Below are 22960 nucleotides of genomic sequence, written 5' to 3' on the forward strand. Positions count from 1 at the left end.
CTGGGATTTAAAAAAAATTAGAGAACTTATTTGGCATACTTACCCAGAGGAAGGTGGTCTTCCACTTTGCCTTTTGGTGATTTCTTTTTAATGGGTTGCCTGTGGTATGAGTGGGAAGAGAGATTGTCATGTTCTATATTAATTTATTTTAAATCTTCATAATTAGAAAAATATTTTGAACAATGTACATTTACTGGAGGTTGGCTTTTTATAACATTATTGTAGGATTTCATCCTTCAAGAGCATATTACATTATATACTTAGAAATAATCCCAATTTGACATTTTTTTTTCATGGCTACATGGGAATGACATCTAAATTAAATGTTAATTAGTGTAGTGATAGTCTTTTCATTGGAGAAGTGCACATCTTAATGGTTGTGAATTTTTTAACTCTGATTTGAATAGACTCCCATCTTAAATCTATATTGGTGGCATAGATTTATCATTATTTTACATTTGCATTAATTATATTTAATGAGACTCAGATTGATTTCTCAGAATTATTAACCTCTCCCTGTCTTACTGGTTACATTTTTGTTCTAGGTTAGTGTTGTTAATTAAGCTGGCTTGTACTGTCGTGGCTTCCTTCATTTTCTGCTGGCTGCCATTCTTTACAGAAAGTGAACAAACCCTGCAAGTTCTAAGAAGACTCTTCCCAGTTGATCGTGGATTATTTGAGGCATGTTTAAAAACTCTTACTCCTTTCTGTTATAATACCTTTCCTGTGACCTCTGGCGATTTCCTGTAGAAGACTCACAAAGAATAGAAACTTCAGCTGCTCTCCTCTTGCAGTCATTCCTTGCCAATTATTTAATCCAGTATATAATCTCTTGCTCAGCTGGCATTTTCTACTACATTACATGCATAGATAATATTTATTTCATCATGAGATCTATAATTCAGTTATACATTTTTCTAAAGAAATAGGGTCCATAATGAAGGCATGAGAAGTTGCAGCCACAAAGTTAACAGCTCTGTAATTTTTTCGGTTTAAATTCTCTTTTTAGTCTTATGAAATTATTTATTAAACTAATAATCATGTTTGCGAGAAAGATCTCATAATTCCTTATGAGATATATAACCTTCATCCATAGTAATTTTTAATGAGAATCTTTCATTTCATTTAATGAGAGCTTAATCACTCTTGTTAAACTTTTATTATAATTTAGTGATTTAGATTTAGTAATTAAATTAAACAAACCATTTTTCTGAAACAAAAAGGCCATTTAATAAAGTTAGACAAGGACAACATATTTATAGATAATTTGCTTTTGAATAAACATTTTTTTTAAAAAAAGAATTATAAAAGCATATCTATCTTTCTAATTTTTGAATATATAAATTGCTAAAGAATATTTTTCAATGGATCTATAAGGAGATAGAACCAGCATTTTGAAAGAGACTAAGAGAATTTGGTGTTGTGAAGGAACAGGCATGTGACTTGTATGTCGATGGAGATGCTGCTGATACCGATAATCATAAATAATCACTATTATCACCACCACTTACTAGGTGCCAGATACCTCACATGTGATTTTATTTGATCCTTATAATACCTCTGAGGTAGCTATTGTACTCATTTTAGAGATCAGAAAACTGAGGTCATATAGCTAGTTCGTGGCAGAGCTATGATTTGAACTTTGAACATTGTGCTTCTAACTTCTTTATATTTCCTCTGACTTTAATTCCCATTTGCCCTGAGAATACTTGTGGGTGGCACTTGAGGCTGTAGCGTTTACCCTGAGATAACTCACAGATTATAGTCCTAACCTTACTCCTAAATTTTGCCATGAAATATCTCACTTTAATTATTATTTTCTAATTGCTCTCGTATATCGATGGTCTTTGGAAAGAAATGACATCATTCTGTTGATAGCATTCTGTTTTTAGTAGTGGTATTTCCGTTTACAAAATAAAGTAATTCTCAATCACTGAAAATGTCAAATCCTAGAAAATGTAGCATTCCTACGTGTGATGTTAAATGAACACTGGCAGCGAGTTGCACTTTTTTTTTTCTAAATGGGAAAAGGGATAACACTTATCTAAAGAAAAGTTTAATTCTCTATGTAAGCTGCTTGGTTATTTGCCTTATCTTCCATTTCAGAAATGGAATTTATCATGAAAATAATAAAAAATTATCAAACATGTTTAATGGGATTGCTGGTCACCTCCATTCACTTGTCCTCAAAATCCGAAGAGCATTTTCTTTGATCTGACAGAGAGAAGTAGGATGGCACAGCTGTCAGTGATAGTTACTTTCTTGATGTTATACCTTCACAGCTGTGTGTTAAGCAGCTATGCGGAGGATGGTTTCACAAGCAGAGTGCTGTACTTAGAAATTTAATTTTGAAAGTGATCCTAGCATAACTGCTAATGTCTTTAAACTCCTTGATTGATTAGCAATTAATTCTTGTCATTGGTGGTAGCTAGAAGGTTACTCTAGATCATTTCAGGTGTGTGATATGTGTTCAACAAATTAGGAAAATAGAAGACTTCTAGAAAAATTTCCAAAGATGAATAACCTCATTATTTAAGGATAGTGTGCTGTTCTTTGAAAAATATTAAATATCTTTTGGGAATGTCTAGATTATGACTGGCTAGTGATTTAGATTAACTCCCATTACAAAACAACAAAAACAAAAACGCTTGTGCATATGTTTGTATATGCATTATTTGGAGAGTTTGATCAACTTAGTTATAAAATTGTGAACAAAAACTTCACGTTTCAAAAGTTTATTTAGAGATTATGGGCTGGACTTTGTAGAGTTTAATATTTCTTTCAATTATATCAGAATATAAAACTAATAAATCTCTTTTAAGGATAAAGTAGCCAATATTTGGTGCAGCCTCAGTGTCTTTCTGAAGATAAAGGATATTTTGCCACGTCACATCCAGATAATAATCAGGTAAGAGACACAAAAGTTTGCATATAGTGTTTTATAATCTCTTTTCTCTGAAAGTATTACAGTAATATCTCATTTACCTGGCACCATTAGGAAATGAGGGATTCTTCATTAATGAATTTTCCACATAATGTAAAAATACCCCTACATTTTACAAAACTCTTTTATTTGAAATATTTCCTGTGAAAATCTTCCTGCATCGTTACCTAATTCTCTCCTCCTTAAGCAGAGAATATGCTAAATATGATTTAACATTATTTTGAAGAGTTGTGAGTTTTAGTGGTCTATCAGTCAGGGTTCAACTAGAGAAGAAGAAGGAATAGGAGATCAGTGTGTGTGTAGAAATTTGTTATGTGGAATTGGCATACACAGTTGTGGGGACTGGCTAAGCAAACTGGAAGTCCACAAGGCAGGCATTCAGGAAGGAATATTTAGGAGGAATGAAGAGCGATTCAGACCCAGCTGCTGTTAAGAATATCTGAGCTTAGGGATGGCCTAAGCCTTCTTTGAAAGGGTTCTAACTCATTAAGTCAGGCCCACCCAAGTCTGTGTTCCTTTAGATTAATTTAAGACCAACTATTGAATAGGGACTTTTGTTAGATCTGCATAATCTCTTTCCAGCAGCACCAAGATTCGTGTTTGAATAACTGGGAGGTGTGTGTGCATGCTACAAAATGGGTGCTGCCTCCCTCTGCCCTCCAGTTCTTTCACGAAAAATATCCCCCGTGGCCCACTGTGACAAGGAACTGTAGTTCAGCCTAGCCAAGTTGACACACCACGAGTGGGAAAGTCAGTTATCGTATTGCATTTATAATACTTGTTTTCAGGGCTTTCAAAGGCCGTTTGCGGTGGTACTAAAGGGCTCCAAATGGCTCTGCTTGTTATTTTTCCTTCCTGCCCATCAGCCATCACCAGGAAAAGCTCTAGCAGCTTCCTGGTTCATTTCTAACTTGCTTTTTAGTTTACCATGGGCTCGAAAATCAGATAATCAACTTTTGCAAAATGAGGGCCAGAGAGGTTCTTTTATGAGTACATTTTATGAGTGTTTCTGTTACAAATATAGCAATGTCTCTTTATACCTGGTGGTTTTCTTATTTTGAGTGTTTGATAATTAACTTTTAGCTATCTATTTTTATATCTTTTCTGTCAGTGATATCCTTATTTACTAAATAGTAGAATAACAAGCAATATTTAGTACTATGTTTTGTTTTATATTATATAATCATTAAAGAGTATACATATTTCAATGCATGGATTTTATTTAAATGTTAGTTGGTCTTAAATTTAAAAAATAAAAATAAACTTTAATTTGAAATCAGCTTAAGTTGTTAAGTAATGTGATCCTTATAGTTTAAAAAATGTCTTTAATTTAGCTATATACCTTTGCAAAGAAAACAAATATTTTATCTTTATTCATTTTTTAGCTTTTGTTTTACATTTTTGAGCCTGCTTCCTACATGTATAAAATTAATACTTCAGCCTTCTCCCAAAGCATTCAGATTTACTCTGGTAAGTCTCTCATTACTTTAGATACTTAATTCTTGGTGCAGCTAATCTTTTAAAAATAGAGATAATTATTTTCTTGTTCTGAACAGGATTTATTGGATTCAGAAATAAGACATTCATTAATTTGGTGAACATTTATTAAGTGTCTGACTGACTTAGGTGATGTGTTGGGCACTAGGCTGAGCAATCAGAATCTTTCAATTTATTTCAACAACTATTTAGTTCTGCTTTGTATTAGTCAATGAGGGAATACAAAGAAGAAAACAGTGGTAATAGACCCATGCTTAAATAATTATGTAGTAAAGCAGATGGTATTAAGTTCTATCAGGTACAAATTAGGTGCTGTGATAGTGTGGGAAAAGGAAATATTACTTGGGGGTCAGATGTTAGACAGCTTCTTAGAGCAAGTGGGACTGGAGTCATATTTTGAAAGCTGAGCAAGATTTGGAATAGGTTAGATAGCAGAAGAGAATTCAAGCAGGAAGAGCCTGAAGGGCTTGAAGGTACAGAAGTAGGAAAGGATAGGGAATGCTTTGGGAATAGCTACTAATCAGTGAAATCTGTGTGACTTCGTGTGTATGTGTGTGTGTGTTTTGAGGAGATACAGTGAGAGATGAGTTAAAAAGGATCAAATTGTATAAGAGCTTGAGTGTCAGGTTGAACAAGGTGGAATTTGATTTGTGTGCAAGAGGAGCCAAAGACTTTTGAGAAGGAGAAGGGACAGATCTCTGTTTTAGGAAGATGACTGGTGTCAGTTTGAAGATGGATTTGTTTCTGTTTCCTACTATTTAAGGTTTCACTGAGTGGGTTTATAAATTCCTCCTGGTGGTATTTCAGTGGTACTTAAAATTTTGTTCTTGGGTGTCTTCACCTATAAAATGACATTTAAAAGATATTTTTTAATATGTCAAGAAAATTTAGTTTACAAAAACAGTAAGTCAGTGGACTTTATAAGGGGACATTTTAGAAATTAGGGTTTCAATTCTGGGATTGATACTTATTTACATTGCATTCTAAAAACAGCCTAGAGCATAGCATAATAATAAAATATTCAAAAGTGTATATCATTACCACAGTGCAAAAAAGATAGTTTAATGTGCTTGTTTTCTTTTTATTGATGATTTCTGTTGTTTCATTCTGTGAATGAACTCTGAGCATACTAAGTCATCTATGGTTAATATTCCATAGGACTTTTAGAACGGGAGGAATATGATTAGTAATGCTCTGATGTCTTCAGTAGGTCTAACTTGAAATATTTGCAAACTTATGTAAGATTATGTTATTTTTCTAGGAAGTGGCATGTTAAATAAAGGTATATTTAAAAGGTAATGGAATGGAATTTCAGAGTTTGAGTAACTGTAGCAGTGCTAGAGATGATTACTTTTAGGATTATAAGCCAGAAAACATTTTATTTCTCTGAATTTCCTAATTTTATTCTGTTTGCTATGTTTTAATATAAGCCACTGTGTTTAAAAACTAAAAAAGACTTAATGACTTTTCTTATTTTTTTGTTGTTGATATTTTCAATTCTTATTGAACACTTCTGAGAGCTTTAAAAACATTTCCCATTATAACTATTTTAAAGTGTTTTCCTTTCAATGAAGATTGAATTATTCTCAATTCAATTCTCAATATAAGTCTATAATTGAGGTAATTGATAGTATGAATACTAATTTAACTATTGCAGCAAAATAATTTATATTTATTCAAGTAATATTTATTGAGTACTCTCTAATGTGCCAGGTCCTTTTCTAGGTACTGGCATGTAAGTGAATGACAGTTAACTTCCCTGCTTTCTTAACTGGGGCCTTTCATGCTAGTGGCAGAAATACAATAAACAAAATAAATCAGTTAACAAAATATCTGGGAGTAGAGGGCTATGAAGAAAACAGTGTTACATGAAAAGACTGCTGATGGGGTTTGGTTGGGGAGCACTACTTTAGATTGAATAAGGGCAGGCCTTTCTAGGGAAGTAACATTTGAGCCTAGAACTGAATGGCCTATGAGAAAGAGCCAATCACAAGATCTGGGCTCTGACTTGATAAAAGCAAAGTTTTCCTTAAGGCAGGAACACATTTGACATGTCTGAGGCATAAAGGGACAAGTATAAAGTGGCTAGTGTAAAGTGAGTGAGAGACACAGTAATAGACTGGAAGAAGCAGGCAGGACCCAGATAACGTAAGAGTTTGGATTTTATTCTAAGTAATAGGAAGCTATTGGAGGAATTTAAACAGGGTAATTTACACAATCTGACATGGTAGCTGAGTGGAGAATGGACTGTAAGATGTTAAGAGTGTTACCAGTTAAGCGGTTACTGCAGTAGTCCAAGAGGAAGATAGGGGTGGCTTAGACCACCCTTCTACCACCATCAGCAGAGGAGAATGGAGAGAAGCGGGTGCATATTGTATTTAGGAGGTGGTGTAGATAGGATTTGCTGATGGATTGAATGTATAGCATGTATAAGGTACTGATCCAGGATTTTGCTTGAACTAGATTGGATATGTATAGATAGAGCTCTCATACACAGAATATAAACTTCTGAAAATAAATTTAAGTAACTTTTATTTAAAACCCCAAATAGCACATTACTTTATAAAATATTTAATATATTTTATTGAAGTGCACATTTTAAAAACACCGAAATATTTGTTTTGCCAATTTTAGATTTTGACCTTGTCCTTCATGCTTTTTAATTTAAATTGTCAGAGATTCCAAGTAAGGAGGAAGGTACGATTGTCATGTCTGAAGTATTTTTCAGTTTTGTTTCTTAATAACAGTCTCAATGAACTTGTTTTTAGATGGTTAAGTACAGTTTTATAATCAGTTTTTTCAAAAAATATTTGATTATTATATTTGAATAAAATATGCATATTAGTGTTGTATATACATTTTCCTTCTGGATAGAAGCCACATTAAACTTTAAAGTGTTACTGAAGTAATTTTTATTCAGATTCATAATTAAATTGCTATTAAATTTTATATGTTCTCTCTCATTCTCCTCCCCACTTTTCCTTAAAGGTTACCTGTGCACTATCATTCTTTTTATTTTCTTTCCACGTACATGAAAAGTCCATTCTCTTGGTATCATTGTAAGTAAAAATGTTTCAAATGTTTTATTTATTTATTTATTATTATGTATTTATAATATGTAAATAAATTTATTACCTATAATCACCTAAGTTCAATATAAAACTACACAAATGTTAAATATAGTTGCATAATATTATTTCATAAAATCATGTTTTTGAATGATCTTTTATAATTTTATTTCTTTATACTTTAAACTGAAAAATTTCATAGACTTATTATTGATATACTTCTTATTTCTTCCTGTTTCTTCATATATATTTTCTATATGCTAATACAAAATATATCTTTCAAAGAGGCTTTCCTCAGATTGGAGCCTGTTTGTCATCTTTGCCTTTTTCATTTTTTTCATTTCCACATCTATTCAGTTGCCTCTTTCTCTCTATTCACCTCTCTATGGGCTTTCATGTTTTGCCTCTTTTTCTTTTGTCAGAACTTTTGGTTAGACTCTCTTGGCAGTCTCTAACCAGACTACTTTGTTTTAGGACCATTAAATTTTTTTCCTGGTCTTCATAGAAATTGGCTGACAGTTCAGGGTATATTATCTCAATATTAAAATAGCGTTTACCCAGAGTTATTGGAATACTCAATCCTGCCCTAGATCAGTCCCAACCCACAACCACTCCACCCCTCACCCTGTTCACTAGGTTCCTGTGGAAGATAGATATGTACAGAATGACGAATGACAAATGAAAGAAGTATTGCTTTTATTAGGTAGAACTTTGGACTGAAACCTCAGTGCATAGCTTTAGTAAGCTGGGCTGGCCTACGTAGAAGGCTTATTTGCTCTGTACAAAATAGGATCACATCATTGCAGCCTGGGAGGACAGCTTGATGTCATCCCCCAAAAAGTCTAAACCTGAGTTACCGCTACGTGAGGCTAGGCTGACCCTACACAAATCCCTAGTGCCGGGAGATAGAACTAGAGTGGAGAGGTACTGCTTTCAAATATGTATATTTTTCCTAGAATTTCTACCTCATAGAAAGGCACCCTATTCGGTGACCTGTTATCTGACCCTAAACAGCCCTGAATTTCTGGGGATCATACTCTGAAACTATATCTAGAATATTTATAACAGTGTATGACTTTAATATAATTGTGGTCAACTATTTTAAAGTTAGCATTAAAAGTTGCTCTTGACCTGGTCCCAGCTAATCTATCATTAAACAAATATTTCATTAAATAAATATTTATTGAGTGCCTACCATTTGCTAGGTACTGTTATATGCACTTGGGATATATCTGTGAACAAAACAGTCAAGATCCCTACTTTCTTAGCTTTCATTCTTAAGGACAGATACTAATTATTAAGTAAAAACAAGAAATTAGTGCATTAGAAGGTAACAAAGGCCATGAGGGAGAAATAAAACAGGGCAAGGGAAGATAGGAGTACCGGAGGTAGGAGTATAGGAGCAAGTGCAGGTTGTAATTTTAAATGTGGATGTCAAGGTAAGCCTCATTGAGGAAGTATTTGAGTGGACTGGAGGAGGTGAGGGAGTTAACTGTGAGGATATCTGAGAGAATAACATTCTTGATAGAGGGAACAGCCAGTGCCAAGGCCCAAGATGGAATTATGCCTCGTGTAGTGAACAACAGAATAGTCAATGTGGCCAGAATGGAGTGGTCAGAGTAGGAAGTAATAGAAGGTGAAATTGAAGTGGTAACAGGGGTGCAAATTGCAAATTATCTAGGACTTTATGGGCTATATTAGGAACTTTAGCTTTTATTCTGAAGGAAATGGGGAACCGTGGAAGGGTTTTGAGGAATCTGACTCACAGAAACTCATGGAAACTGAACTCAGAAACAGAGAGTAGATCTGTAGTTGCCAGGGATTGGTGGGGAACGTGGGTGAAGGTGGTCAAAGGGTACAGACTTCTATAAATAAGTTCTGGGGATCTAATGTACAGCATAGTGGCTATAATTAACAACAGTTAACAGGTATTATATACTTGAAAGTTGCTAAAAGGGTAGATCTTAAAAGCTCTCACCACACACAAAAGGTAACTGAGTTGACAGATGTGTTAATTAACCTTACTGTGGTAATACCTACATGAAATCATCACATCGTACACTTTAAACTTACACAACATTATATCTCAATTATATCTCAATAAAGCTGGGGGAAGAAAGGACACAAGGTGTCCAGTTGTATCAGATGCTGCTAATAGGTCAAGATGAGGCCTGAGAATAGACTGTTTGCCTTAGCAAAATGGAAGTCACTGAGAATAGACTGTCTTAGCACAATGGAAGTGACTTTGACAAGGTTAGTGTTGGTGAAGTGATGCAGGGAAAAGCCTGATTTGGGTGGGTTTAAGAAATGATGAGTGGAAAAGAAGACAAGTATAGATAATTTTTTTAAAAAAAGAAATGACTTATATATGTATTTTTAAAATTGCAGTAAAATATACCATTAGTACATTTACAGTGTGCAACCATCAACACTGTCTACTTCCAAAACATTCATCATCCCGAAAGGAAAACCCATGCCTATTTTTTAAAATAATTTTTAAAATTTTTCAGTTACAGTTGACATACAATATTATATTAGTTTCAGGTATACAATATGGTGATTAGACATTTATATATCTTACAAAGTGGTCACTCCAATAAATCTAGTACTCATCTGACATCCTACATAGTTATTACAATATTATTGACTAACCCCATGCCTATTAAGCAGTCACTCTCCATTCTCCCCTTCCTCAATACTTGTAAGAGTTTTTTCAACTACTTACTAATACAAGGTATTATTATTACCATTTACATACAAGAAAAAAGGTTAAATTAATCATCTGTTCAAGGTCATACAGTAAGTTAGTGGCAGAGATGGAACTAGGCCTCAGGTCTTCTAGGTAGTCCTCTTCTTGAGCATTGCCGCAGTTGAATCCAGATGGCAATGGGACTAGGGGTTGCTGGTAAGGTCACAGTTTGCACCTATGACCCTAAACAGCTCTTTCAAAAAGCCAGTGGCTCCATTTATTGGCATTACGCTTCCTGTTCCTATACTATTGTTCTTTTCATGTAGCCTCTTCCTGTCGTCTTTTTCCTCTTTTCTTTTATTCTATCATCATAAACTTGTTTTCCTTTATAATCCTTTGCCTCTGCTGTCCTTTCTTCAGTGGCAGATGATGACCCTGTTATACCTTTAGTTTTTAACTTAGCTGAGTGATATATAATATGCAGGATCATAAAAAAGTTTGAAAACCACTGTACCAGGAATTCATTTCATATTTAATAAGTAGGGTGAAATACATGAAAAAGCTTTCTCTGAATGTTGAGATCTGTTTATCTGATCCTTTAAGCTACTGTGTATATGACAGAGATCAAATATTTCATTAATGGAATACTGAAAGAATACTGAAAGAATATAAATGTTTCCAGTTATTATAAGTTGACACCTCTGTTTATACTCATTTAGTTTGAACTGATAGTTATAAAAAAGTGACTCAATAATCCATATAGAGACCTTGCTGGCTATTTTTAGTATTTGTTTTTAGCTACCTCGAAAATCAGACAGATAAATGTGCTTATATAATATTTTACAGGTAAGAACTGAAATTATATTCTGTAATATTAAAACACTTTTTCTTTATCATTTTAGTCCTGTCTGCTTAGTTTTAAGTGAAATTCCTTTTATGTCTACTTGGTTTTTACTTGTGTCAACATTTAGGTGAGTAAAACCAATTTCTATATAATATTTTCAGTATAGTTCTTATAAACTCATTTAAAACTTTTTTACAAAGCGATTATGGTTTGAATTGACACTTTTCTTTTGATTTTTTTCCTACTTACCCTTACAGTATGCTACCTCTTCTATTGAAGGATGAACTCCTAATGCCCTCAGTCGTGACAATGATGGCATTTTTTATAGCTTGTGCAACTTCCTTTTCAATATTTGAGAAGACTTCTGAAGAAGAACTGCAGTTGAAATCCTTTTCCATTTCTGTTAGGAGATATCTTCCATATTTTACTTTTCTTCCCAGAATTATACAACATTTGGTAAGCTGTTCAGTTTTTAAGGAATGGTAGTTAGCATGGAACTAGTAAAAAATTAATGTAATATCTTTTTTCTTTTATAACCCTTTTAAGATATAATTCATATAAATTCATACATAAATTCTACCCATTTAAAGTATGTAATTCATTGGTTTTAAGTATATTTACAGAGTTGTACAACCATCACCTAATCTTAGATAATTTTCATCACGCCAAAAAGAAACCCTGTATTCATTAGTAGTCATTCCCCATTCTACCCTTAGCCTTAACCCCTAGCCTTAGACCGCCACTAATCTACCTTCTCTCTCTATAGATTTGCTTATTTGGACATTTCATATAAATGAATGTATTAGTCCGCTAGGGCTTCCATAGACAATACCAAAGACCGGGTGGCTTAAGCAACAGAAATTTACTTTCTCACAGTTTTGGAGACTAGATGTCCAAGATCAAGGTGTAACCAGCTTTGGCTTCTGGTGAGGCCTCTTTTTCTGGCTTGTAGATGACCTTGATGTGTCCTCATATGGCCTCTTCTGTGTGTGGGGGTGGGGGGGTTGAAAGAGTTCTTTGGTGTCTCTTCCTCTTATAAGGACATTAGTTTGATCAGATTAGGGCCCTACCTTTAATTTAACCTCCCTAAAGTTTCTATCTCCACATTGGAGCACATTGGAGCACATTGGAGATTAGAATGTTTTCATGTGAATTTTGTGGGGATACAGTTCAGTCCAAAACGTGGACTCATATGAAGTGTGGCCTTTTGTGACTGGCTTCTTTCACTTAGCATGTTTTAGAGGTTCATCTGTGTTGTAGCATGTATCAATACTTCATTCCTTTTTATTGCCAAATTATATTCCATTATATGAATATACCGCATTTTGTTTATCCATTCATCAGTTGATGGACACTAGGTTACTTCCACTCTTTGGCTGTTATGAATATGCTGCTGTGAAGATTTGTGTACAAGTTCATCAGTGTATATATGTTTTTATTTCCCTTAAGTATATAGTTAGGAGTGGTAATTCTATGTTTAACATTTTGAGAAACTGTGCAACTGTTTTCCAAAGTGCTGCATGTTCTATGTTCCCACCAGCAACATATGAGGGTTCCAATTTTTCCACATCCTTCACAGCACTTGTCTTTTTTATCATGGCCATCCTCGTGGGTGTGAAATGGTATTTCAGTGTGGCTTTGATTTGCATTTCCATAGTTATTATGATACTGAGCATCTTTTTATATGCTTTTTGACCATTTGCATATCTTTGCAGAAATGCCTATTCAAATCCTTTGCCCATTTTAAATTGGGTTGTCTTTTTATTTTTGAATTTAAGAATTCTTTATGCATTCTCAATATGGGGTCTTTTACTAGATATGTAACATGCAAATATAGTCTGTGGGTAGTCTTTGACTTCTTGATGGTATTGTTTGCAGCACAAAAGTTTTGATTTTTATGAAGTCTAATATATCTTTTCTTTTGTGGTTTGTGCTTTGGTGTCATATCTAAGAAACATTAGTAACCAAAGGTCATGAAGATTTACTCATATATTTTTTTAATTAAGAGGTTTATAGTTTTAGTTCTTAGGTTATTTATTCGAGTTAATCTTTGTGTATGGGGTGTTGTTAGAGTCCCAACTTTATTTAGTTTTAGCACCAATGAATTATGTTGGCACCCTTGTTGAAAATCAGCTGATCCTATATGTAAGGATTTATTTATGGACTCTCAGTTCTATTCTATTGACTTATATGTCTACACTCATGCCAGTACCAGTCTTGATTACTATAGCTTTGTAGTTTTGAAATTGAAAATGAGTCCTCCAACTTTGTTCTTTTTCAGGACTGTTTTAGCTATTCTATGTCCCTATGTTTCCACATTATTTTTAGGATAAGCTTGTTAATTTTTCCAAAAACCTGGCTGATATTTTGATAGGGATAGCTTTGAATCTGTGTATCAATTTGTGGAGTATTACCATAATAAGATTTTGTCATCCAAACCTACAAAGATAGGATGTATTTCCATTTATTATTTAGTTTCCTTCAACAGTATTCTGTAGTTTTGAGTGTACCTGTCTTGCACTTTTGTTAAATTTATTTCTAAGTATTCTTTATGATGCTCTTGTAAATGGAATTTTCTTAATTTCATTTTCATAATGTTCATTGCTACTGTATACAATTGACTTTTTTACATGAAACATTCTGTGCTATAAGTTTTTTGTGGATTCCTTATGATTTTCTATTACAAGATTATGTTATCTGCAAATCATAGTTTTACTTCTTTCTTCCCAATCTGGATGCCTTTTTTTCCCCTTGGCCACCCTGGCTAGACTCTCTAGTACAATGTTGAATACAAGTGGCAAGAGTGGACATCTTTTCTTCTTCCTGATTTTAGGGGAAAGCATCCAGCCTTTCACTATTAACTATGATGTTAGCTGTGGGTTTTTTATAAATGGTCTTTATTATTTGGTTAGGGAATTGTATTCCTAGCTTGGGTGTTTTTATTAGGGAAAGGTGTTCGATGTTGTCAACGCTTTTGATGTATCTAATGGATAAAGACAAACTTTAGGAAGGTTAATGCGTTTTTCCCCCTTTATTCTATTATATTACACTGATTGCTTTTTGTATGTTGAACGAACTTCACATTCGTGGGATAAGTCTCACTTGATCATTATGTATAATCCTTTTTTTTTATAAGCCACTGGTTTGGTTTTGCCAGTATTTTGTAAAAGACTATGTATCTATATTTATAAAGGATATCGGTCTGTAGTTCTCTTGTGATGTGTTTGTTTGGTTTTGGTATCTGGGTTAATACTTGCCTCATTGAATGAGTTGGGAAGTGTTCCATTTCTACTTTTTGGAAGAGTTTGTTAAGGATTAGTATTAATTCTTTTATAAACATTTGGTATAATTCACCAGTGAAGCCATCTATGCCTGGGCCTTTCTTTGTGGGACTTTCAGAATGATTATTTCTTTTTGTTAAAGGTCTTCAGTTTCTGTATATCTTGAGACAGTTTCAGTGGTGTGTCTAAGAATCTGTACATTTCATCTATGTTCTCTAATTTGGCTTACAGTTGTTCATAGTAATCTTTTATCCTTTTTTATTTTCATGTATGGTAGAATGATATCCTTTTTTCATTTCTGGTTTTAGGAATTTGTTCCTTCTCTTTTTCCTTGGTCAGTCTAGCTAAAGTTTGTTGGCTTCACTGATCTTTTTACAGAACCAGCTTCTGGTCATTGATTTTCTCTGTTGTTTTTCTATTGTCTATTTCATTGATTTTCATTATAATTTTATTATACCCTTTCTCATACTTGCTTTGGGTTTGGTTTACTCTTCTTTATCTAGTTTCTTAAAGGTCAAGTGATTGATTTGAGGCCTTTTCCCTCATTTTTATATAGGCATTTAAACCTATAAATTCCCATTTGTCATTCCATAAATTTTGATATATATATGTGTATATATATATATACACACACACACACACACACGCGCACACACACACACACATACACACACGCATGTTTTTCTTAGTTAAAAATATAGCCCTTTTCCACTTGATTTCTTTATGAATTATTTAGAAATTTGTTGTTTTCAAATATTTGGGATTTTCTAGATTCCTGTTTTTCTATTCTATTTTAATTTTGATGTTTGGAGAACATACTTTGTATTTCAATATTTTCAAATGTATTGACTTTGTTGTGTTAATTTCTCCATTTTCAAAGGATATTTTTTGCTAGAAATGGAATTATTGCCTTTTCTTATAGCATTTGAATGACATTCATCTCAGTGCCTTGTGGCTTCCACGTTTTCTTATAAGAAGTCAGCTGTTAAAATCTTATTAAAGATAGTTTGTAAGTGTATTTATTTTTAGATTCTTATTAGATATCCAAGTGGCAATATTAAGGAGCATTTGGATATATGAATCTGCAGTTTAGGGGAGTGGTCTAGGCTGGAGACAGTAATCTGAGTTTTTGGCATATAGATGATAATTAAAGTCATATCACTAATGAGCTCACCAAAGCTGCGCATAGATTAAGAAAATTAAGTACTGAGCCCTGGGATACTACAATGTATAGATGAGGGCGGGGGGCGGGGGTGGCATGAAAAGGAACCAGCAAAATTGTCTGAGAAGGATAAACTAGTGAGGTGGGAAGAAAGCATGACCATGGTGTCATGGAAGCCCGTGAAGGAAGTGTTTCAAGGATATGGGAGTGTTGTTGTCATTTCAGGTGCTGCTGACAGATCAAATAGGCAATAAGAATTGAACGCTGGATTTAGTACAGTGGAGGTTATTATGGATCTTTTACCAGGGCAATTGCATTGGAGTGACTAGGGTGAAAGCCTAATTGGTGTAGGTTCACTAGTGAGTGGGAGAACTGGATGTGGCAAGTTATAGGCAACTCTTTTGGGAAACTTTGCTATAAATATGAGCAGATAATGGAGGTAATAGCTGGAGTTTGTTAAAATGGGAGATTTTAGCATGTCTTTTAACACTGATTCAAGATCATAGTATCGTGACATTTCAACCAGTCCTGTATTTCTTAAGTTTAATTTGAGGATTTCACTTCAGAAATTTTCTCTCTACTAAGGTTGACTCAGGGATTTTCCCCTTGGAGGATAACTGCAGCCTATTTATACCTGTCTGTGAGCCTTTTTGGCTCCCACCCTTCCCACTCTTCCATCTGAAATGATCACTGCATTACTCCCTATTTCGGTCTCATGACTCCTGTCATAGCCCTTAAAGCATCTTTCAGGGTTTTATTGACGTCCCACCTCCTTCATGACAGTCACTGAGTACTGTTTCTTACTGCTTGCTTCCTATATTCACTTAAGCAGCTTCTGTGTATTATGTGCTACCCCAGGGCTAAAATGAATAAGATCTGGCTGGTCCTTGTCTTAAAGGAGCTCACAGTCTAGAGCTAAACTGTCCAATACAGTAGCCACTAGACACACATGGTAATTTAGACTTAGTAAAATTAAATACAATAAATAATTTATTTCCTCATTTGCAGCAGGACATTTCAGATTCTCAGCAGCCACATGTGGTTAGCACCTGCTCATTTGGAGTACACAGATATAGAACATTTCCATCAATACAGAAAGTTCTACTGTACAGTACATTGGTCTAGAGAAGAAAACTGCTACACAATTACAATCAATGCAGTAATTATTTTTACTATTCAATTTGGCATTTAATAAAAAGTGACCATGTGATTTTATTTAACTAGTTCATGCATTCCCCTAACTAAAATGAAAACTCTGAGGCCAGAGTACATTTTCTTTCATAAGCCCCACCTTTACTTTACTGCTTTACTGCAACACTAGCTCACTGAAAGTATACAATGAACATGAAATATAATTTTCCATTTGCCATGGATAACTTTCCCATAGAGGACTCAGGGCCCTGGAGTATGCTGTGAATTTAAGCCTAACAATATTATCTGTTCCAGATAACTTTTCTTCAGTGCCTGGGTGGTATGAAGTATAAGATGGGACTTTTCAGGCTTCACTACGCATGGGAATCACTTGGAGAACTTTAAAAAATATTGAGGCCTACCCTAGAAATTCTGATTTAATTGCTCTTGGGTGTGGCATGGGCATTGAGATATGATTCTAACTTGCAGCCTAGGTTGAGATCTAACTTGTAGGTGATTCTAACTTGCAGCCTAGATTGAAATCTACCAGAAGAGATTGTATCCCCAACCTTCAACTTCAGTTCTGCTCATTTAGAGCTATAAATGTGTGTTACCAGCACCTTTAAATTTTCTTTTATGTTACTTAATAATACTTCTTTTTCTTCCTTACAGTTTCTTATCTCGATAATCATTATGGTCCTTCTGACACTGATGACTGTCACACTGGATCCTCCTCAGAAATTACCGGACTTATTTTCTGTATTGGTGTGTTTTGTATCCTGCTTGAACTTCTTGTTCTTCTTGATATATTTTAACATTATAATCATGTGGGATTCTAAAAACAGAAGAAATCAGAAGAAAATCAACTAGCTCTATGTGAAATGTGAAATTGTTAACAAGTGCTAAAAGGTTTTATGATTTTTTTTTTTTGCTATGTATAAATAAAATTACCATTTTGAGGATTATGAAATTATAGGAAATAGTAAAAAGTCATTGTTCTGTACACAAATGTATAGGGGTACCAAAGTCCAATGGAGGCTTTTATTTTTCTAACCATTAAGTAGCCAAGACATACTAGTTTTATTAATATTCAGTTATTCAAGCAGGAAAATAAGATATTTTTAATCCAAGTATTTACTTAGGAAATGTACTCTATAATTTACTATCTTGGAAAAAATCTGCAAATACAGTGAGCTTGATGGGAGAATTTAGCCCCTTCTTTTGAAAGGAAATTACTAATTTTGGTATTTAACTGTAATGTTCCTTACATTTTAGAATATAATAATGTGTGCTTCTTTCTTTATAAATTGTATCTCAGGGATTAAATTTGTGATAATCTTTTAAATGACTATGAGAGGGCAGATTAAACTGTTTGAAGTTTGAACATGCCTTACTACATGTGCAAACTTTAATTTTTTTAACAAGGCAGAGATTAACCTCTGTTATTTCTAAGAATGCTGATTTAATTGAATGTAATTAATGAATTTTCCTGAATTTAAATCTAAGTGGTTTGAGAGGTCTTTTTATTACTCATGATCACTAGATTCTAAACTTCCAGGATCATTTTAAGTTAAATGGCTTTATGCAGGATTTCATCCTTCTGTGCTTTTTGTTACGACATGGTTCAAGGTTACCACTGTGATAAGCACTGATTCATATCATGCTTCATGTTAACCTGACTCTGTTAATACTATATCACTATTTATTAGCAGAAGCCCATCTTTACTATAGTATTCAATTGGAAAAAATAATGTATTCTATGTTGTACTTTCTCATGTAAAGGTGTTGAGTCTCTGTGACAAAAATAAAATCATTGTCCCATCAGTCTATATTTTAATGAATGTATTTATTTCATAAGATAGCCATTAAAGCATAACTGGTAGTATATTGTAAAACAATGCAAGCCAAACACATTACACACAAAGAAAATGTGGTTCTAGGCATGGACAACCAAAGGCTGATAAAAGAAGGTATGATAAAGGAAGTGGGTTTAGACAAAGTGAAAATCAAGAAGTATTTCTTTCTCAAAGTAAATGTGCATAAAGACTCAAAGGGCAGGTCAGCAGAGAAAAGCAGCCTTGAATCACTGCCGAATCAGCAAGAACATCGCTGTCCATGGTCACCATCTGTAATCAAGTGTGCCCAAATGTCAGCATCTTGGCTGGCGAGCGTAGTCTTATTTTTTTAGTTTTTATTTTTTTGTAATAGCATACTTGTGTCTAACACAGGATGTTGATTTAAATCAGGGATGAGGAAGTTCTAACTTCTGAATAACTGGAATAGGAAATGTTACTTTTTAAAAACAAAAGTATATTTAGTAAATATTTAGTATATTGCTCCCCATTCAGCCCACATATAACATTAGTAAAATAGAATGCACCCATATTCACGGTATCTTATAGGTAAATTCTGTAAATAAAATATTTTCTAGATGATTTAACCTAATCTTACCAAGTTAGTTACATTATAGTTTTATGGAGACTTGTAGCAATTATAGGTCAAGTATCTCATATCTATTAGAAACCAGTTTAAGGAGAGTCCACTTCGAACTTTGAAGGATTAAGTTCCAAAATACCAAAAATGTCCAGTGATAAATTAAGATCACAGAAACAAGCAATTCCAAAGCACTTCTCTCAGCTACACCCAGGATTATAGGAATGTTTTAACATAAAGATATTTAGGTTATGCAAAAATATTAACAATTTCTCACTTCACTAATACACCTGTCAAAAATGAACCCTTCTAAATTATTTTCAAGTTCATTTTAGAGGGAAGGGCCATTTCTGAGAAATGCAGTTGCCAATAGGTTTGCTTCTTAAAATGAAGAGAATAGGGTGTATGTTCATGTATCAAATATGAAGCACACAGAAGTCATTTTCCTTTGAGGCCTTAGGGAAGGGAGAAAAATCCCCGATGTAGCATTCTGTCCAAAAGATAAACAACAACTACGTGAGTGAAACATTTACAAAAGTCAAGGTAGCCGAAGGAGCCTCTCTGTTCAATAGAGAGTAAGAGATGGATAGGATACAACTAAATAATGGCTGGAGAAACAACAGTTTCAAGTCTCAATTGGTCTCTTCTGCTATGTTCATTGGAAAATCAGGGCCAAGTATATTGCTCCCCATTCAGCCCCCACATAAACATTAGTTTTGTGTGTGGATCTTTCTGCTTTGTCCTTCATGTGGCCTCCAAGGGTGATAAAGCGAGAGTCATATGATCCGCAATGAAGAGAACTGAGAAATGATTCTTAGCAGGCCCAGCTGTTCTGAAAGGCAAAAGCTTAGTATATCTAGAGGTCAAATATACAGTAACTGATTTAATAGCATTAAGCATATACCTGCATAACTTGGATTACATATGAAAACCAATCTACTTCTTGACCCTTTATTTCCTTACGAATATAGGTTTCTTTATTCTGGCTTACGTTCTAAGGTTTTCATTGCTACAACACAAAAGAATTATCCTTTTGGGTACGTTTTAGGTAATGTCCTATTATAAGGGCTGTATCACAAAGAGCTCTTAATATTTAGCAGACAGATTATCTTAAAATATTTAATACCAATAAAATCATTAGTGAAGACCAGTTTAATAGTTAATTGGGCTATTGTTTAATATCTATCATTTAATAGTTAAAAAAATAATTTTAAGAGGTAAATCTAGACTTTCTAAATGGAAAATTAGTTACTTTCAACCTTATTTTGTTAAATTTTATTTTAGGTTTTTATAAAGTATTTTTATTTTCATGATACACTGAATTAAATGCAATGGTGATATCCTGTACAAATTTTGTTAAGACTTAGGACAAGTACCAAGGAATAGCATTTTTCCCTTGTAGAAATGGTCAAAGTATAGAAGTTTATAAAAATCATGTTATCAAGTTATAACACATTCTGTGATCCCTTCTTCCCCTTTATATTTTGTGACAGCACAAACATGATATAAAACACTACCATAGAAAAACAAATTAATGCTTTAAAATAATTTGGGGAGGATCACAAATTGCCCCCATAAAAAGTTTTTTTTTCTATAAATTCAGTAGAGTCTGTAGTTCAGTTTAAAAACAACTTCATATTTAAATGTCTACTAAAAAATACATTCCAATATTTTATAAAAGGTGTGAAAATTTTAAAACTTTGAGAATATCTTTTTTCTCTACAAGAATAGTAATAACTAGAATAGAAAAAAGTATCACTGAGATAGTAGCTACAAAAACTAAATTTTAAAAGTTTTAAAAAGGATCTAATTAATATACATCTGGGCCTTTAAATGGGAAAACTGATACCTAATTCCACTCACCATTAAATTTAATCTTTTAAAATCTATAGCTCTACCAAAGTGCCATTTTTATAAATGCTTTATTAAGTCTATCCACAGATGCTAAAACTATACAGAAGCATATGTGATATAGAATATAAGTCAAGATCCTTGTCTACATGTTGGCTCACTCATTAAAGGGTCAAGAAGAAATGTATTATTTACATTGAGATTATCTACTGGTGTGTGTAGAAAGTTTAAATTAGCTGCAAGAAATTTTATCTACACATGCACCTGCCTAATGCTATGATCTGGTATTTACTGGGCAGATTAATTACAAACATTTTTTCTGTCCCTTTAAATATGACCAGGCAGATGCAAAAGTTGGTGTTCATAGTGAGTGCATTTCTTCTAAATGCCTGCAGGATATAAAAGATGATTATAAAAGATTATTATTAAATCAAGAATTAGTTTCCAAATTAATATGCATCTCATATATGATGAAAGAAGATTTAAAACACCCATTTATCATGTAATTTCATACCTAGTTTAGATACTGTTAATCTCTCATTTGCTTAATTTTTATTCTTCTAAACAAGATTCACCTTCACAAATAATTATCAACATGACTACACCGATACTCTTCACTTTATGTGAATATAGATTTTGATGTACTTCTGAGAGTTCTAAAACTCCAATATGACCTGTTGAAAACACCAAAATCTACATGCCTTTTGTCTATAAGCCTTAAGGGCCTTTCAGCAGGTGTTTCCTCCAACAGCTGCCCCCCCAAAAAAGACAGTATTTACTGACATTCCTATTCACAGTGTGTCCCTCTGGGGACTCCTAGTGGTGGTAGAAGTTCTTTTTGGCTTTAAGACCCTTGTGTGGAAAGGAAGACTTTGAAGAAAGCAGCCATTGGCAATTGATGGCATATATTCCCACAGGGCATGTGGACCATTCATTCCTGAAATACCCCTTCCTTGATTACATGGGCAGCTATGAAGAAGTAACGCACGGTGGGCTGCTATTGAGAGTCTCGATATTCCTCTTGGCCTATAAGAAGATAGGCTGCCAACTTGACAACCAACTTTTGCCAACTCACACTTGAGTTTGGTCTGAATTCCTAAAGATTTTAAGCACTCTCATGTTCACTTAAATATCATTATAGGTTATTGATACATAGTTATCAGAACTAATGATAATACTATAGAGGAAAGGAAGACTATCATTTAGTAAACAGTTACTATGAGAGAGGTACTAATTAATTATTTTGTATAATCTCACTGTCTCATTTATAATTAAGGTTTAAAGGAACCAAATATCTTGTTTAAGGCCACATAACTAAGTAGAAAATAGAACTGGTGCTGGACATCTAATCCAAATATTATTCTCTATTATAATGCCAGCCCCTACAAAGACATTTCATCAATTGATCATGGCTGCTAGAATTGTGTTCAGAAAGATTCTAAGGCCAAATTCAGGATCTAGCAAAAATAAATTGATCAATGTGAGGTATGTCACAGCACAAGAGTGGAGCAATGTTTGTTATCTCTACATTGCCATACTGGTTCTGAAGATAACACAAACGAAAAGCAATTTAGATACAGTGATGTAGTTTATGAGCAGTATTTTGACAGGACTTATCCTTCATATAGTAATTATATTCTTTCTAAAACATTTTGCATTGTTGCTTCCTTAATAATCTTCACTGGCCCACTTTTGCCTAATGAATAAATCCTGAACTTAGTAGCCTGGTGATTACAATTATCAATGATGTGGCTGGAATCTACCATTCAATCATTCTGCTTCTCTGCCTAGCATGTTTACACAACCTATCGAAATCACCCATTTTTCAAATCCCAACTTCCATGTAAAGTACAAAGTTTCTATTACTAGGTTCTGGGTGACCCTCTGACATAATGTACTGTGGAATAACTAGAACTTTAAAATCATGAACCCTTAAATAATAATCTAGGCATCCCAGCCTGAGATAATCTATGTGTTGTATTTCTATACTACTGCTTATTCTTCATTTGGTACTTAGAGAGGAATATTTATATTCCTTCAGTCTGAAGAGGAAAGAACTT

At 33.7% G+C, this 22960-nt stretch overlaps 2 protein-coding genes across 14 annotated transcripts in view; one reads left to right on the forward strand and one right to left on the reverse strand.

The window, feature by feature from the left end:
• Positions 1 to 18447, forward strand: part of ALG6 (ALG6, alpha-1,3-glucosyltransferase) — a 42769-nt gene extending 24322 nt beyond the window's left edge. For 4 of the 6 annotated variants that reach the window (XM_015595120.2, XM_015595121.2, XM_025052025.1 and 1 more), the window contains 7 exons: positions 546 to 681; positions 2823 to 2908; positions 4330 to 4414; positions 7430 to 7500; positions 11101 to 11169; positions 11300 to 11498; positions 17289 to 18447. In XM_015595120.2, the coding sequence (XP_015450606.1) occupies positions 546 to 681; positions 2823 to 2908; positions 4330 to 4414; positions 7430 to 7500; positions 11101 to 11169; positions 11300 to 11498; positions 17289 to 17486 (844 nt within the window). In that variant the 3' untranslated portion in view covers positions 17487 to 18447. The remainder of the gene's footprint in view (positions 1 to 545; positions 682 to 2822; positions 2909 to 4329; positions 4415 to 7429; positions 7501 to 11100; positions 11170 to 11299; positions 11499 to 17288) is intronic. The other 2 variants (XM_015595123.2, XM_025052027.1) reach the window with 2 other exon arrangements.
• ITGB3BP (integrin subunit beta 3 binding protein) overlaps positions 17334 to 22960 on the reverse strand; it is a 53001-nt gene continuing 47374 nt past the window's right edge. For 2 of the 8 annotated variants that reach the window (XM_025052034.1, XM_025052030.1), the window contains one exon: positions 18444 to 18742. In XM_025052034.1, coding sequence (XP_024907802.1) covers positions 18711 to 18742 — 32 coding nt within the window. In that variant the 3' untranslated portion in view covers positions 18444 to 18710. Of the gene's footprint in view, positions 17452 to 18443; positions 21290 to 22960 lie in introns of those variants that run through there. The other 6 variants (XM_006919272.3, XM_025052028.1, XM_025052033.1 and 3 more) reach the window with 5 other exon arrangements.

The sequence above is a fragment of the Pteropus alecto genome, unplaced genomic scaffold (assembly GCF_000325575.1).
Source record: "Pteropus alecto unplaced genomic scaffold, ASM32557v1 scaffold25, whole genome shotgun sequence".
Lineage (NCBI taxonomy): Eukaryota > Metazoa > Chordata > Mammalia > Chiroptera > Pteropodidae > Pteropus > Pteropus alecto.